The 16,821-nt window shown below is 36.2% G+C and overlaps 1 protein-coding gene across 10 annotated transcripts in view; it reads left to right on the top strand.

Annotated features, from left to right (window-relative positions):
• PPP1R9A (protein phosphatase 1 regulatory subunit 9A) overlaps positions 1-16,821 on the top strand; it is a 262,803-nt gene that overhangs the window by 183,115 nt on the left and 62,867 nt on the right. For all 10 annotated transcript variants that reach the window (XM_039878065.1, XM_039878061.1, XM_039878060.1 and 7 more), the window contains one exon: positions 10,032-10,187. In XM_039878065.1, the coding sequence (XP_039733999.1) occupies positions 10,032-10,187 (156 nt within the window). The remainder of the gene's footprint in view (positions 1-10,031; positions 10,188-16,821) is intronic.

The raw sequence follows: 16,821 nt of genomic DNA, 5'->3' as shown, positions 1-16,821 counted from the left end.
TAACTCTCTGGAGAATGAGAAACTGCCCCAAATTCTTACGGTCAGCCTCACCACGTTGGAAAACTTCCCCATTTCCTTTGTTCAAACCAGATTTGTAAATGGACTCCAGATTGAGATGGACTCCATAACTGAGTCCTTGCTGTGGTGTCAAGACTATGGCTGATGAGTCAGACTCCCCCAAAATAAATAAGTTGCGTCAGAAATGATGACTCAACTTATATAGTGCTTTAGGTGGACGTTGGGAGTTGGTTAAAACATGAGTAACCACTGCACTGCTCAAAACTCAAAATGAATGTACCTTACTACTGGCACAGAACTGTTCTCTGCCTCCATGCCCCTTGATGCTTTTCTCTCTATCCCAACTTCAGCTGCTTTAAGGAGAAAGATGACTAGGGGTCGGGCTGAGATCTCTTTGTCCTCTGGAGAGACCAAATGCTATATGAACTCCTTAAGTATGCTGGAGAACTTTGGGAGGGAAGGCACCCAAACTTTATGGTTCTGTAGATACCGGCTCACAGATAACTACCTGACCCAATCCTATAGTGAGAAAGAGCGCCCCAGTTCAGCTTAGGTGATTTGGGCAGGGTTCACAGTGGGAAAGGAAGCTAAAATGGCCTTGCAGATGGGACCCTTTGTGCAGATGCAAGGTAATGCTGTTATGGCTTCCACTGTTAGATGTATAATGGAATCGATGTGTTACATACCTGTACTTCTTCCACTAGTGCTAATGGAGAGTCTCCCAGTCAGGGGCTGCCACATGTAGAGCAGTCATAGTAGGACATGTAGATCACTCTCCCTGTTTTCTCCCAGGTGGTCCAACAGAAACAATATAGCATCCCAGGAAGAGAAGGGAAATCACAGCTTATTTAAATATTTAATGGCTGCCGGAATACTCGGGCCATTTTCCCACACAACCACACTACGCGCCTGATGCAGCAACCAACAAACATCCAAACCAATCAATACAAACAAACAAAGGAAAGGGAGCAACTATTAACCTTCTACTAAGCTCTTATGGAAACTGAAACTGCCTGACCCACGAAGGCCCTGTGACTCTCTCACTTACTGTTCTCAGTTTGAGATGGGTCAACTTGAATACACTGACTCGTGAGCTTGGAAGGGCCCAACTGACTGTGCTTGTCAAATGGGAACGATAGATTTAAGAAAGCTGCCAGCTTGGCCAACAGCATCTTGGATTTACATGAACGAGTAGCAGCTTTCCATTTCAGGAAAACTTCATCTGCCACTCCACCTCCAGAAACGAGACCTCTAGCTCAGTGAGGCCTTTAGTTTGTAGAGGTTTCCTTAAATGCCTGCTTTTGGTTCAGTGATGGTTCAGCTGAGCTGTCTAATGCTGTCTACTGCTTCCCAACTTCAGCAGCAGCTCTCTACGCCCCCGAATGGGCATGGGCACTTTGCTCAATCAGCAGAACTCGAGGCCATTCTTGTGGCTCTGGCCAGTACTCCCTTACATGGACCTTGTTCTATTTTTACTTACTCTTGAGCTATTGTCAATGACCTAACTGTTTGGTCTGTTACTTGAAAAATTACAGACTAACAGATTAAAGTTTGGGATGGAAACTGTGGAAACAAATTGTGGCAATTAATCAAACTCTTTGAGCTGCTCATGTAGCTACCTTAGGAGTGATCATAAGAGGCCTTCATGTATTTAAATAGATCAGGTAGCCTCAGATGACTCTAGAGATTCCTTCCAAAGTGAGGCTTCTTTGATTACTAGGGGTTGCTTTCCTGAGAGAGCTGACATTATTTATATACATCCTATGGACAATGTTCTTAGCATCAGACTCATTTAATTAGATAAGATGGTATAAAATTTATCCCTGAATTTAGGTGATCTGAAGGGATTATGAAGTACAAATTGGTAGTTATGAAATAGTCACAGAGATGTGTAGCGTAGGGAATGTAGTCAATAATATTGTAATAACTAGGTGTCGTGCTGGGTGGGTACTAGACTAATTGAGGGGATCACTTTGTAAATTATATAAATGTCTAACCACTGTGCTGTACACTTGAAACTAATATAAAATAATATTGAATGGCAACTCTAATTGTACATTTTAATCAATCAATTAATTAATTAATTAATTAATTAATACCTCAGACCAAGTGGAAAGAAGCTTAAGGGGAAAGCTACGTGGGTTTTTTAAAGTAGACCTTGATGGTTTATGGGATTTGTTTAGCCAGTAGGGTCTGAAAGCCTGGGGAAAATAGTCTATCTCGGTACCGCAGTTTGAACTCATTCTGCTGCTTGGAATTCTTTTAATAGTACTCTTTATATGCTGAGATTGGCAGGATGGATTTGGTTCTAGCCACTCTTGATCGCATTGGTTAGTGTAGCCAAGAGAATATCATACTCACAGGAAAAGTCACCGGAAGCCAAGATGAAATAGAAACGAGGGTGGATATTTTTTGCAGACAAGTCTCCCATGGGTCTCACTTTCGAATGCCTTATGAGCAGAGGTACTGGTGTCCTTTGTTTCAGATATTTTCAAAGATGTATGTATAGTGAGCAGCCTTGGAAAATCAAGATAGTGTCTCTTTAGGACAGGTGCCAGACTTGCTTACCACCCATTATAAAAACTCAAGGTTTCCTAAGATAAGAATTTTTAACATAAGATTTATGGTAAAACCGTCTGCTTTATTTTTAGACCATGTTCTGGCAGTGCCCTGGATTCGAACTTTGTTTGCAAGCCATTTCTTACTTTTAGAATCAAGACTTTCAAAACCATTAAGTCTTGGTCCTTTCTTTTTAACAGTCTTCTCAACGTATCTTTCTTTGGTTACATTTTACTAAAAGCAGCAAGAAGAAATCAGGCAACACCTTCAACATTTTGGTAGGAAATCTACTTAGCTAGATCACTCAATTCACTAAAGACATTTCCTACTTTCTCCTGGAGAAGGTGAGAGTGTTGTTAAGCTTTCTGCCACCGTATGACAAGGACCCCGCTTCCAGATTTCTGCTTACAGTCTGTTCAAGGCAATTTGGGCTTGCTTTAACATACCCTGCAGAATCCTCCTGGCCTTCATTCACTTCGTTTCCAAAGCCACTTCCCCGTTTTTCTATATTTGTCATACCTGTTTTCTATTGCTGTATAACAAATTACCACCTAAAACTTAGCAATTTAAAATAAGTAATATTTATACATTACAGTATCTGTGGGTCAGTTCAGTTGGATGCTTCTGACTCAAGATCTCTCCCAATGCTATAAATAAGGTGTCAGCCAGAACTGCAGTCATCTAAATGCTCAACTGGGGAAAGATCTGCATCCAAGCTCACTCACAGCTGTTGGCAGGACACAGAAGATCCACTTCCAGCCTCCCTCATGTGACTGTTGGCAGGCTTTAGGCCCTTGCTGGCTGTTGGCCAGAAATGTCAGTTCCTTTTGATGTGGGCTTTTTCCATAGGGCCACGCACAACATGGCAGCTTGTTTCTTAAGAGCAAGAGGACAAAAGAGGTGCAAGTCACATTGGTTTTTGTGAACTAATCTCAAGTAACATCCCATCACTTTTGTTATATTCTGGTTGTTAGAAGTGAGTTGTTAGGTCCAGCCCACTTTTGAGGGGAAGGGATCGTACAAAAACATGAGTCAAGGAAGAAGAGGTCACCAGGGGTCATTTTAGAGCCTGCCTATCATGGTGGGAAATAGAGTCCCTGCTTTTGAGGAGTATATTTTCTAAAAGGAAGGGGGGCAAAAAAAAAAGTAAAGAAGGCTTTAAAATGCTGTAAAATCAAGTGCTACTTTGTGAACTGTCTACCACCATTGTTAAAAATTTTTAAGAAGGGAGAGATGAATTTGAGCTGTTAGAAAAGGTTTTATCAGCAAATCTTAACTCTCTCTGCTGAGAATTTTTAGGAAGAATAATTCGTCAGCATTATTACCAACGACCTGAGGAGCCAAGCACCCAAAGGCAGGGATCAAGAAAGCCTTCATTACTGTATCAGTAACCTAGATACAGATTTTTAGATGTTTTTGATTTGGTGACTAGACAGTAAGAATGGACCAAAATATTAGAAAGTATTCTGAGGACAAAGATTGGCGAGAAAAATTCAAATGATTTGATAAATGAGAGGAGAAATGGGCCAGGCATGTTGGGTGTTTTACATATTTTATTTCTCTGGATCCTCTCAGTGTCCTTTGAGATGGAGATCTTTTGCACCATTTTATAGAAGAAGAGAGCACAGAAAATACAAGATAAATGACTTGCCCACTATCATGCAACCATGACATTGTTTTTTTCTGTTTGGGGGCCCCAGTTTCTCCAACCCCAAGGCCCATGCTCTTTTTTTGTGACATTGGATTGGAGAAACCAGGGATGGGGACAATAACCAGAGTCATGAAGCCATCTAGTCATTTAGCATATTCTAGGCACTGTGATGAATGCTTGGACTATATCACGACTGGAAATTCTCCCACCAAGCTTGTGAAGAAGGTGCTGTTATTCCCATTTTATAGATGAGCAGATGATGGTAAAAGAGACTAAGTGGCCTAACATTACAAAACTAGGACACACAGACGTCAACTGACAGCAAACAGAAAAAGAGGCCTTTGCAAAGAAGGGGCCACTTTGCTGGAAGCCATCTGGATGGTTGGCGCAGACTTGGGAATTTTAAACATTAAAGTGTTAGAGGTCTTTCTTCTCCAGAGAAAAAGCAACTGTCTTCTATTCTTTCACAGAACTGAGTCTGAAAATATACATAACCAAATTCAAATCCAGTAAACAAATTCCAACAAAAACTGTGTAATTAAGGCTATTTTTATGATTACCACCATTTAGTTTCCTTGAATTTACCAGAGCAAACATTGCTACAGCAAAAATTACTGCTAATGGTTGAACTTAACAACAAGAGAAAATCCCCAAAAGGGTCATTTAGGCCCCAGCTGCAGCTGTGCTTCACTATATTTCTTACTTGAAAGCTGAGAATTAACAGGAAAATCAGGCTCTGCTGTGCTATGCAGATGTGGCTAAAACTGTATTAATTTATTCAGCAAACATTTCTTTAGTGCCTACTTTATGCCAAGCAATGTGCTGGCCACACTGGGATTCCAGGAATAAATCACACCTGGCACTCTCAAGGAATTTACAGTTGAAAGAAGTTCGTGGGAGAAAACAGGTATAAAACAGGAAAGTTTTATGAGTGATATGAGACACATAGCAGAAATGTAAAGGAGTGGATTAGAAGAATCTTAAGGCAGCAGCCTCATAGGATGTGCTATGTAGATAGGTATTTATTTTTAGATCACTGGGGTCAGAGAGGACCCAGTTAAGTGAGGGCAGAGGCCTAGAAGTTTCCTTGCTCTTGGGTAGAAGCTGGTGATAGAAGAAGAAGACCAAGTTTAGGGAAAGGGAAAGTTTTACTTCAAAATTGATCAGTTTCCTTATAAAAGATTCAAGTGGCAGGGTCTTCTAGTATGTTAATACTGACCAGAGCAAAACTTATTAGCAACTGCGTGGTTGCCAGATGGATTTGGAGCAGCTTCAGCATGTTGCTGATGTAGCTTCATTCCACCAGCAGCAGCCGTTGCTTAATTTGAGCACCTACCGTGTGCCAGACTTGTGCTAAACACTTAACAGGCACCATTTAATTTAACTTTGTGACAACCTTGCTATCACAGAGGCAGGATTTGAACCCAGGCCTATGCGACTTCAAAACCAAGATTCTTTAATCAGTCTCCACTTAACCAAATCACCACCAGCATAATAGATATCGTTCATTCATTCTGTAAAACCTAGACTGAGATCTACAGCTCTCCCTAGTGTTCAAGGGTCTAGTATGTCTACACACTTCCACTCCCACCAGTCAAAAGTTATATATGTTTACAAAGAGGCAGAACGGGTCAGCTGTACTTATTACTGTAATTATGTATTTTAATAAAATATTAAATGCTCTGATGGAATGAGTATAAAGGAAGTCATGTCTATGAAAATGAGATAAAATCCTTAGGGAAGATTCAGTAAAAGGCTGGTAGTCAGGAAAATTTGATGTGAGATGGAAATGTAAAAGAGACAAACCATAAAAACCTAGAGGAATTTTGTGCTCATTTTGCCTTGCAAGACTTTTTCATACATTTTATCACACTTCAGTAAGGCTACAGATTGTATGCTATAGTTCTGGTTTATTTAAGAAAGAGTGCATGAAACATCAGTTAGCAGACCGATAGGCTGCTAAATACTTCTATGCTAAATACTTCCTTTTAAATACTTCTATGCACTCGCCCAGGGTGAGCATATTACGAGAGAAGAGGATAAGAACTTTGGGGCTAACTAGAGATACTCATTGAAATCTTCAAAGTGAATTGAATGATAACGTTCAAAGATGTGGAAGGGGAATCTCAACACAACAAGATTATGCACTTAGGGTTTTGGTTGGAGAAATATGAAAGGAATGTATTTTTTTTAACATTTTATTTTTTTATTTTTCCCCTCCTCCCTCCCCCCTTCCTTCTGGTAAAGGAATGTATTTTTATGTTTTTGTTTGTTTGTTTTTTTGCAAAGCTTTAGTTCCTGTAGAATGCAGCATAGCATCAGAGAAAGAGTGTGGGCTTTGGAATATGTTGGATGTAGCTTCAAGAACATAACTAATTGACCTTGGGTAAAGTCTCTCAGTCTCAGTTTTCTCAAATTAAGATGGTATAGTAATACTTTTGTCATACAGATTTAAAGAAATGTTCAGTGTTGGGCATACAGGAAGTTATAAAATAATTGCTATTCTTTTTTTTTTTTTTGCCTTTTTTGGAGGGGCTATTCAAAGTATAAGATATTAATCAAGAAAGAAGACAAGGAGATAAAAAAGAACATTTACTATCTCTGTCAGTGCTTACACTAAGAGCTATTCTTGCCTCATTTAAAGTGGATTTGCAGGTTGTGGCAAAGAACTTTACTTGAAATATATTGAATCTGGCCAGAAATAAAGAGAAGGAGCTGGATACCAAAGGAAATACTTCGCTGTAGTAATTGCTTTTTTGTACATTGTCTGTCTTCCACTGTAAACATCAGATTCAATCCAGTCTAATTTTGAGGTTTATAAAATTCTGCTAACATATGATTCCATGTAATTTATTTTACTTGCAGATTAACTGTAAAAGTGATGTCCATTTTCCATAAAGATAAAAGAATCAGAAGAACACATTATTCTTAGTCTACCAGATGTAACTTTGTAATTTCTAGATGTTTATGAGGTTACATAGTAAATGCATTCTTTATTCTATAGCCTATTCAGGGTAGGAATGATAAATGATCAATGAGAGAGAATGGCAACATAAAGTTTTGTCCTCAGGATGCTTATAAGACTAATTAGAAAGAAAAAACAGTAAATAAAAAGATAAAATGAAAAATAAGAGGAATTTTAGCAGAATTACAGGTAATTTGGGTATTGAGAAAGAAAGGAGACCGACGAAGTCAAAAAATAAAATCAAGAGGAAGAAATCTTAATAACTTACATTTTTGAAGATAATTTTAATAACCAAAATGGATGACAAAGCCACAACTGTACTTAGAGGTAAGAATTGCATATGTCGTGTATACCCTAATCCTGTTATTTAGTATAAAGAATGTTATAAGATAAACATGACAAAATGCTGCCCCCTTAACAAATGACTTTGCAGTGCATTTTCTTGATATTACTGGAAACCTCCTTAGGAGGTTATAGATATTACCAATTGAATGCAGTTGGCATTCTTGGATTTATTCTTTTAAAAATTTTTTGGTGAGTTCCTGTTATACGTCAGGCCCCCTCCTGGGCACATATTTATATTCCTTGCCTTACACATAGTAAAGTAGAAACTGTTTTCAAGCTGGCAAAAGGAAATCGAATTGTCCATTTCAATTCTTAACGTTTAGAATGTGCCAGCTTGCTGCTGGACTTTAAATTTAGCTTAAGATTTTATTAAGTCATTCATGGTATTCATCAAATTGATGATATAGAAGTAAATTTTATATACCTGGTTTAGGCTTTTGTAATAAAGATGTGGCTGTACTGCTAGTTGTAATTATAGGGTTAAAACCAAGCACATAGTTTTATATCTTTAAATCAAAACTTTCACCAAGGTATATTGAGATTGTGTATTTACCAGCTTTGCTACTTTCCTAATGATTAATATCACTGAGATTTACAAAGTACCTATTACCAAATCTGGAATTAGAGTTATTTTAAGTTTTGTAGGATCTAATTCTACCAACAAATGAAAGCTATCTAGAACCAAGCAGCCCCCATTCTTCAGCTACCTTCCCCAACCACTGCCAAAGACACTTGGAATGATATTTATAGTTCAGACATTTTCCAGACTCATTGCTAAAGAGTCCTAGACCGCCAGGTACTGTGGAGCTATATAGGATCAAGATGGAGGCCATCAAATTCTTTCCCTTTCGATCAAAGTATCTTTGATTTTATTTGGAAAAAATAAAATTCTAACTAACATTTAACCCGTTTTGAAAAATCACTGCTCTGTATAAAATATCCTGAGCTTACTTCTGTACACACAGTCAAGGTCTTCGTGATAATAGCCTCCTTGTGGGGAAGCAGAGTCTGAAGGATGCCAAGGCAGTTTGTTCATCATGGTCATTGGTCCTCAGATTCCTTACTAGAAATTGTGTCTACCTCTGGGCTCTACAATTTAAGAGAAATGTAGAGTATTTGGAGAGAATCAGAGTCCAGGTACAAAGACTGTTACAGAGAATGAAACCTACAAGGAGACTGTAGATGTTTTACTTGAAAAAGAGAAGTCAGAATTGCAATTTAATAATGGTCTTCCAGACATTAGGAATTATTACATTGAGGTTAATGACCATATTTCTTCATGTGCAAACATAGTAAAAGAAATAGTTTCAGCCTTAGCAAAAAGAACATAGTCCAGAACCAAAAGAAAAAGCAGCAGTCAGATGCTAAGCCTTTTAAATCAAAGGAATAGATCACTCAGTACACTGTTTATGAAAGTTTTTTAAAGGCAATATGAATTCCTATCTGTTTTATGTATTAGATATAACTACCTGAAGGGACAAAGATGAATTAAATGAGTCAGTGATTTATCTTTAAAATATATCATAAAGTATAGATCTCAAACAGTTATTTTGAAATAGTGTCTCGTAGCCTGATGTTGCCAGGAGAAGAGCTGTTTTCTAATAATGTTAAAGAAGTTAGTGGTGAGGAGGAACATTTATTCCAGGGGTCATGAACTAAGATACAGGGGCCTGCGAGCATGATGAAGGAGTAAAGCTAACAGCATAGAACAGTATGGAGTTACAGAAGTTGTGGTGTATTGAAAAGTGTGTGACCCATGTAAAAGGGGCAACCATTGCTGACTGCGGCCAAATGTCATCATGCTACAATGCCAGATCTTCAAGAAAAACTGGAAATCTAGAATCTTATGTGAATTTTTTTTTTTGAAAAATTTTTTTTAATGTTGACAAAATACTAAGATTTATCAAAGTACTCTGCAGGCAAGGCAAGACAGCTGTGCAAGGCTATAAATTAGAAACCTTTGGATTATCCTTTAGGTCACTAGTTAACTACCACATTAGTTAAACGAAACAGAACTGATTGAACTCTAAAAGCTTAGGTGAATAATCTACTAAACTTTTGTAAGGCTTAATTAAGGTCCCTTCCAACCCTGTGAATCTTTTGATCTCCCCTTCCTTTCTGCTCCCAGTATTGGGTGACTTATTCACACAGGTGATAATTTAAGGGAATTATTTTCCTTAGCAACATAATTTTATTTAATGAAGCCATCAAATACTTAGATTGAAAACAACTTTTGTTGCTATACTAAAGATGCTACTGATGCTATTAGATTTTTAGAAATGCACTTACACATGGCATAGACATGTCACTTTGGATCTTTAAACTAACATGTGTTTATAACATTGGCTGCATGAGGCATGCTTGAATTAAAAGCCTACTTACACTTTTACCATTTGGTGACATGTTTTATTTCTCTTTTATAAAATATTTTCAAATAACCCACCTCCATCTGAGGCAAGGAGAGCCGGATTTCTGAAATCCCCTTCCTTTCAGACAGGAGAATATGCCACAGATGAAGAGGAAGATGAGGTAGGACCTGTCCTTCCTGGCAGTGACATGGCCATCGAAGTCTTTGAGCTGCCTGAGAACGAAGACATGTTTTCCCCATCAGACCTAGACACAAGCAAGCTCAGTCACAAGTTCAAAGAGGTAAGCTGCTGATCTGAAAAAATAGTTTTCTATATCCGCCCATTTTATTATTAAGCACATGTTTTTGTTTGAAAAATGTTTTCGGAATGATCAGTTTTCAAAATAGAGCCTTTAAATAACGGATTGACTTAAATTTCCTTGAATTTCAAGGTAATATTTAAGTGGATCTCATTCCATAACCTTTAATTTAAATGCTTGTTGTCTTCGTGACAGCTTACAACTTGTCTATTCCATAATTTCAGGCTATAGCTTAAGTGTGCAGTTTTCATGACAAGTTCAGATTATAATTTTTTAGTTTTATAGAAATTTTGGGACCTGGTTGATAAGCTTTCCTCTAAGGCATTGATTTCTAAGAGTTTTTTTTTTTTCTTTTTCTACAATAGACAAGGTCCCAACAGGAATCAGTGACATACCCAGATGGTTTAAGTGAAGAAAGTTTAGAGAAGGAACTTTGTACAGAGTTCATAGAACTACCTAGGGATGGTCAAGTGCTCAGGGACTGGATAACAGGAAGCTGTTACCATCTTTTGGCTTAATAGTTAAGAGGGAAAGAGACTGCCTGTTCTGAAGGAGGGCCGTTCTATATCCACAGCTTTACTAGATGCAGCCACTGCTAAAAACTACATTCTGGGGACAAGGGTGATACCTGGCCCCTTTTTGCATCTTGCTGACGCCTCCCATTAGCCACACCTAGGCAGGGGCGTCTGTGAGATGCAGTCTTGAAATCCAAAGAGGTCAGTACTCCTGAGGCAGAAGCTGTCAGAAAAAGCCAAGAATGGATTTTTAGGCAAATGCATGTGACTACACAAACAACTACTCGGAACTCCAACGTGTAAAACAGAAACAGGGATAAACGGGTCCCCAGGCAGTTTATTCTTCATTGTTTCAGGAAACATCCTCCATGGTTGAAGGATTACTTACAGCCTCCCCACAATAACTCTGAAGCACTGAGGCTTTGGTTTCAAGTCCGTTAGGGACTTGGAAAAACACATTGTTCTAGACATGAAAAACAAGGTTGATAATTGCAGATTTATAGTTTCTAATTTTGTTTATAATTTCTATTTATGATCTCCAATTTTGATTTATCATAAGTAAGTCTATTTTATGTTCTGATTTTATGTCTAAATGTGCCTGATATAATGACTTACCTTTTTAATTCCTGATGATAAATTTATATTTGTGAGACCAATATCAAAGCGAATGTACTTTTTAAGTTTTTATTAAAAAAAAAAAACAACTTAAGCTCATTATAAGTTTTGGAAAATACAGATTTGTATAAATACCAAAGCACTCATAATCCCAGTATTGTGGTATTTGGGATTATACAACGTCTACTGTGTTAAATTCCTACTCTTTATACTTGAATTTGTATAATTAGGATTTCCTCATGTCATCAACTGTTCCTCCAAAAGTAATGCTTCTTCACTGTTTCCTTTTATGGATATTTTATGACTTAACTTCTTAATTCCTTGTTTTAGAACATTTTCTTCATTTCCAGATCTTTTAAAAATTATTATTACAAGTAATACTGCAATAAATATCTGCGTACTTATATTTAGGATAATTTCTCACGCTGGAATTATTGTCAAAGAATATGAATATTTGGGGGACTTATGGTATTAAATATCAAGTGGCCACCAGAATGGCTTTTCTTGTTGATACAGACATTTATTTGTGTATTGAGAATATCTGTTCCTCTTTCAGCTATAATTATTAGGTTGAACCATTTCCATTTATATAATTCACAGAGTTCTTGAGGCAAAATGCATGGGTTTTTTAGATGATCTATGACTGTTCCCAGTTCAAAATTAGATGTGAATGTCTCAGTGACAATGAAGTATAATATTGTGTAATGATCAGAGAACTCAGAATTCTCCTTACAGTAGGGGTAGCAACGGCTACCTTAGGACTATTTCTTATAAAGGCTTTCTAAATTAACTGATATCTTTGAACCAAAGAGCACTACAGAAAAAGAAAGTTCTTCTGTAGGAAGTGGCTGAGTGGAAGGAAGAGGTATAATCTAGGTACCTGTTTCTCCATGGATCCATTGTGGTCCAATAATACAGATTATCAAGAAGAGTGAATGGACTTTGTTCTTGAAGAAATCTTCCGTGAATGTTGTAACTCTCAATCCAGCTTTGAGGCAGTGAAGTCAAGGTATTATACCCTGACAAAAGCCTGTAGTGTAGCTCTTCCATGTTGTCAGATGAGTGACTGTGGCCCCTACTCTTTGGAAGATAATTGAATCGGAAGTAGGGTCCACATTCTTTTATGGAAGCTAAAGAGCCTAAAAAGCAGAAATAGTATATGGTAGATTACATCCTTCATTTTCTGAATTGAGCCAAGGACTCAATGCTTCATAAATATTGTTTCAAATGGACAACTGTGTGATTCAGACCAGGGATCAGCCAACTGTAACCCACTGGCCAGATCTAGCCCACTGCCTTTTTTTGTGTGTGTGGTAATTAAAGTATTACTCAAACATAGCCACGGACATCTATTTACTATATGTGGCTGCTTTCATGCTGTAACAGCAAAGTTGAGTAGATGTACAGAGACCATATGGCCTGCAAATTCTAAATTATTTGCTATCTGGCCTTTTACAGAAAATGGCTGCTGACCTTTGTGTAGTTCACTGCATGATCTGGACCCATTTGGTATAACATGGCCAATTTATTTTTAGCCTGAGTAACCAAATCTGTAGTTTTCTTTTAATTTTGGTTTTCAAGAACAGACAAATATCACATCATTTCGTTGATTTTCTTTTGTTTTATATTTAACATATATTCAGAGGATTGCCACCGAATATCACCTGTGTGGCATCCTTACAAAGCATCTGTATCTTGTACAGTACCACTCTCATGGTTTTAAATGTATGTGATTAACGTAGTACCCAAATACTGTATAGCGCTAGATAGTTTTCATAAGATCATGCACAAAACGTGAGGTGGAGTGGAATATTCATGTTGTGTTGGAGTCTGTACAAAGTCTAATATTACAGAAGGTTCTCTTAATTACATTATTTCAAGCAAAAGTACATGTTGTACTATTAGGGTACAGCACTTCAGACTGACATCTCAATGAGTCCTGCTTTTGACCTGTTACATGCCTTCCTCGGAGACTCCACACTCCTCTGTTTTTGCTCACTGTTATATCCTCAGTCTTTACGCAGTCCTCGACATAGAGTCACTGGCTAAGTATTTGGTGAATGAATGTTATCGAGCATATACTGGAATTTGTTGTATAATACAAGATAAGTATCTTAATTTAATTTTTCCAAATAGTTGACAAAATGGCTAACACTTTTATTAAATGCTCCTTTACTAATTTCCCCCTGGTTGGAGGGCCAGCATTATTAGCTACAGAATCGGTGTGCTTACACTCTGGATTGCTTTTGGTCTTCATATTCTGTTCCATTTTCTCATTCTTTGCAGAAATACTATTAGAATATATATTAAACATTGATGGAATAAATCAGATCTATCTATCAGATCTTCAGAAATTCCTTTACTTTTAAACTTATTCAAGAAAACATTTGAATCACTTTATTAATTTCCTTGAAAGAACTTCTTCGTAATTTTTATTGTAATTACATTGAGCTAATTAACTTGTAGAAATGTAGCAAGTTTTATCACATTCTTTTAATCAAAGCTTATGAAATATATATGTTTAATTCATCTTTTTTTCTGACTTCTAAATTTTATAGTCCCCTCTATTAGTTACATAAGCACCCACCTGTAAGTAACAGAAATCTTGACTAGAGTAGATTAATCAAAAGCTGCCACAAAGGTTACGTTAGCTTTGATTTAAGTTAAGAAGAGTTCTTTATTTTTCTATTTTCAGAAATGACTTTAATAAGAGAGCCTTAATGACTTGCATAAGGTAGAAATTACTGTTCCCTGAAAATTTGTTATTACTCAGCTATAAAACCATCTGTGCCTTTGTGGAGGAAGATTTTTAATACCTTTTATAACATATTATTCTATTCAAGTTTTCAAGTTTTTCTTGGGCCAATTTTGATATTTTTGCATTTCTCAAGAATTCATATATTTCCTCTAGGCATTCATATTTATTAATTTATATTTCTATAATATAATTTTTAAATACTGAAATCTTTCATATCTATAATTAGTACCCTTTTTATGCTTTCATTTCTTTTAATATTTTTATTTTAGTTGTTTTTCTAGAATTTTGTCTGTAATATTTTTATATTCCTATTTTTTAACTAAAAATACTTATTATTTCCTACCAATATCTTTATTTTTCATCCTTTCTTCTTTATTCATATTAATCAGTTGTGCATATGATATTTATTTTTGATAACTCTTGCATTCTATAAGTATATTTAAAGTTTTGAATATTGCTTTAGCTAAACGTCACTTTTTTTATATATTTATAATGCCATTGTCACTTAGATCTATTTTCTCTTTAACAGGATGAGGGATTTCCTCTTTAACCCAAAAATTATTTAGTGGTATATTTTACTTTCTAGACATAGGGAACTTGATTTTGCTATCTTTTGGTTGTTGGGTTCTGATTTTTATCGCACTGTGGTCAGAAAAGATATTTCATGTGACAGCTGTTTAGAATTTTTGAGACTTCTTTTGCAGCTTAATTCATAAACGGTCTTGTTTAAGTATTCTTCATGTATGGAGAAAGCACACATATGCTGGGTTCAGGTATGAAATTTATATGTGTTTTACATTTATATAAATAAGACTAATAATACAAACACATTTCTCAATAAACATGGCTTAGGTTTTATCTTCTTATCTTCTAATTCTGAAAAGCGTATGTTAAAATCACAAGCTACAGTTTTTTCCCTGTAATTCTAACAGTTGTAGTTTTATATGTTTTAAATCTTTGTTGTTAGCCGCATATATATTCAGGATTGTTACAACTTCTTGATTCATTGTGACATCTCTCTTGTCTCTTATGATGTATTTACTCCAATCTCTATTTTGTCTGATAGTAAAAATTCAACACTGCCTTTCTTTTGCTTCATATTTGCTTCACAGCATCTCATTTTTCTCTTTTTTTCTTAGCTATTCCATATCCTTTCATTCAAATGTGTTCCCTTGAGTCAACCTTTCCCTAAATCTTACATTTATAGTACCCTGGGAGTCTTTGCTAGTTAATTGGTGAGTTTAACGCATTTACGTCTACTGACTTATTTTATATTTTACAATTTCCATGCCACCTTCTTGTTTCTTCTGCATCTTTTCACCTACTTATCGTTAGATACATCTAATTTTCATCAGTTGCTTAAAAGTCATGTTATATTCTGTTTTTTCTTAGAAATTACCCTTGAGTAACTCTGACTCTGCCTTAAGTTATTTTCACCTAGCGATATACAAAACAGATATATATAGCTATGTTTTTACCATTTCACAAAATAATAGCTATAGCATACTCTCATCTGTCTCTCCTCCCCTCTCCAGTTTTTTTGTATTTCAGGAGTTTTAATTAAATATATTTATAAGCATGCCTTTTACAAAATAATTAGTTCCTACTCACCTATAATTCTTTCTAACTCTGGATCAGGGCTGCCCTGATGTTAATTCACCATCATTCTGGTGCTGCTGCTTTATCATAGTGCACCGAAGTGTAAATTAGTGGCCAAGATATCCAAACCTCAGGGCAATGGAGTAGATTGCTCCCTGACTTACCACAGATGTAGGCTTACCCTGGCCCCGTATGGAAGATCGAAGATTAATTAGATTGCCAACTCCCATTCCTGGTTGCTGATGTTTTCCTGCTTCAGGGATGTTTTGTTCATACCCCCCAACCCCCGCCCTGCCCCAGATATTTAGAAACATCTGTGTTCTGTCTCTTGAAAGTTTTTCAGGTTTTTAAAAAGTATTCTCCGTTTCTGTAATTTTCAAAATTAAGAACGAAACAATACCATTTAAATGTTTCACATAGAAGTTTTCGATGCAATTTTATTTTCTAAGACAAGATTTTTGTTACAATTCATCACATTTTTTAAAACGTGTTTTCATTTAGCTTTGTAATAATATGTACAACATGGAGTTATATTCTCGGTTTACTCAGTTTCACCTATTATTCCCTTTACACCAGAATTTCCTAATTAATTCTTAAGTTCTGGATCTTTCCTTATTTCTGAGTGTCCCGCAGAGTAATTTATTAAGTGCTCGTGGAGGATATAGTTTTTATGAATTTCTCGACCTGAGAATGGGATGCTCTGTTTATCATCACTGGAATGATAATTAGCTGGGTTTAATATTTTGATTCCCAACCTTTTTTTTCCTGAAAATGTACTAAAGCAAGCTTCATTGTTTCAGGCTAAAATTACATATTTTAAAGGAGAAGTCTAATGCTGGCCAGGCATTTGAATGCTTGTATTATTTTAGCCTTGTATTTTCTGTTTTTTTTGTCTGAGATTGTTCTCAAATATTTGGTCATATCAGAGACTCCATTTTTTATAGCATTAAATATGCTTTTAACTTCAAATTCATTTATGACCTTTAGCACCTCTAATGTGACTTAATTCTCTTATTAAATTTTTAATTTCCTTACTTTCCATCCAATCCTCATGCTTTTTCACTTTCTCTTCATCCTGGTATTTCATAAGGTTACTTTAAGATTTCTTTTTACTTACAGATTACATCAT

The sequence above is a fragment of the Pteropus medius genome, unplaced genomic scaffold (assembly GCF_902729225.1).
Source record: "Pteropus medius unplaced genomic scaffold, Ma_sr-lr_union100, whole genome shotgun sequence".
Lineage (NCBI taxonomy): Eukaryota > Metazoa > Chordata > Mammalia > Chiroptera > Pteropodidae > Pteropus > Pteropus medius.
The sequence above is the reverse complement of the archived record's forward strand: the minus strand, read 5'-3'. Positions and strand labels throughout refer to the sequence as shown.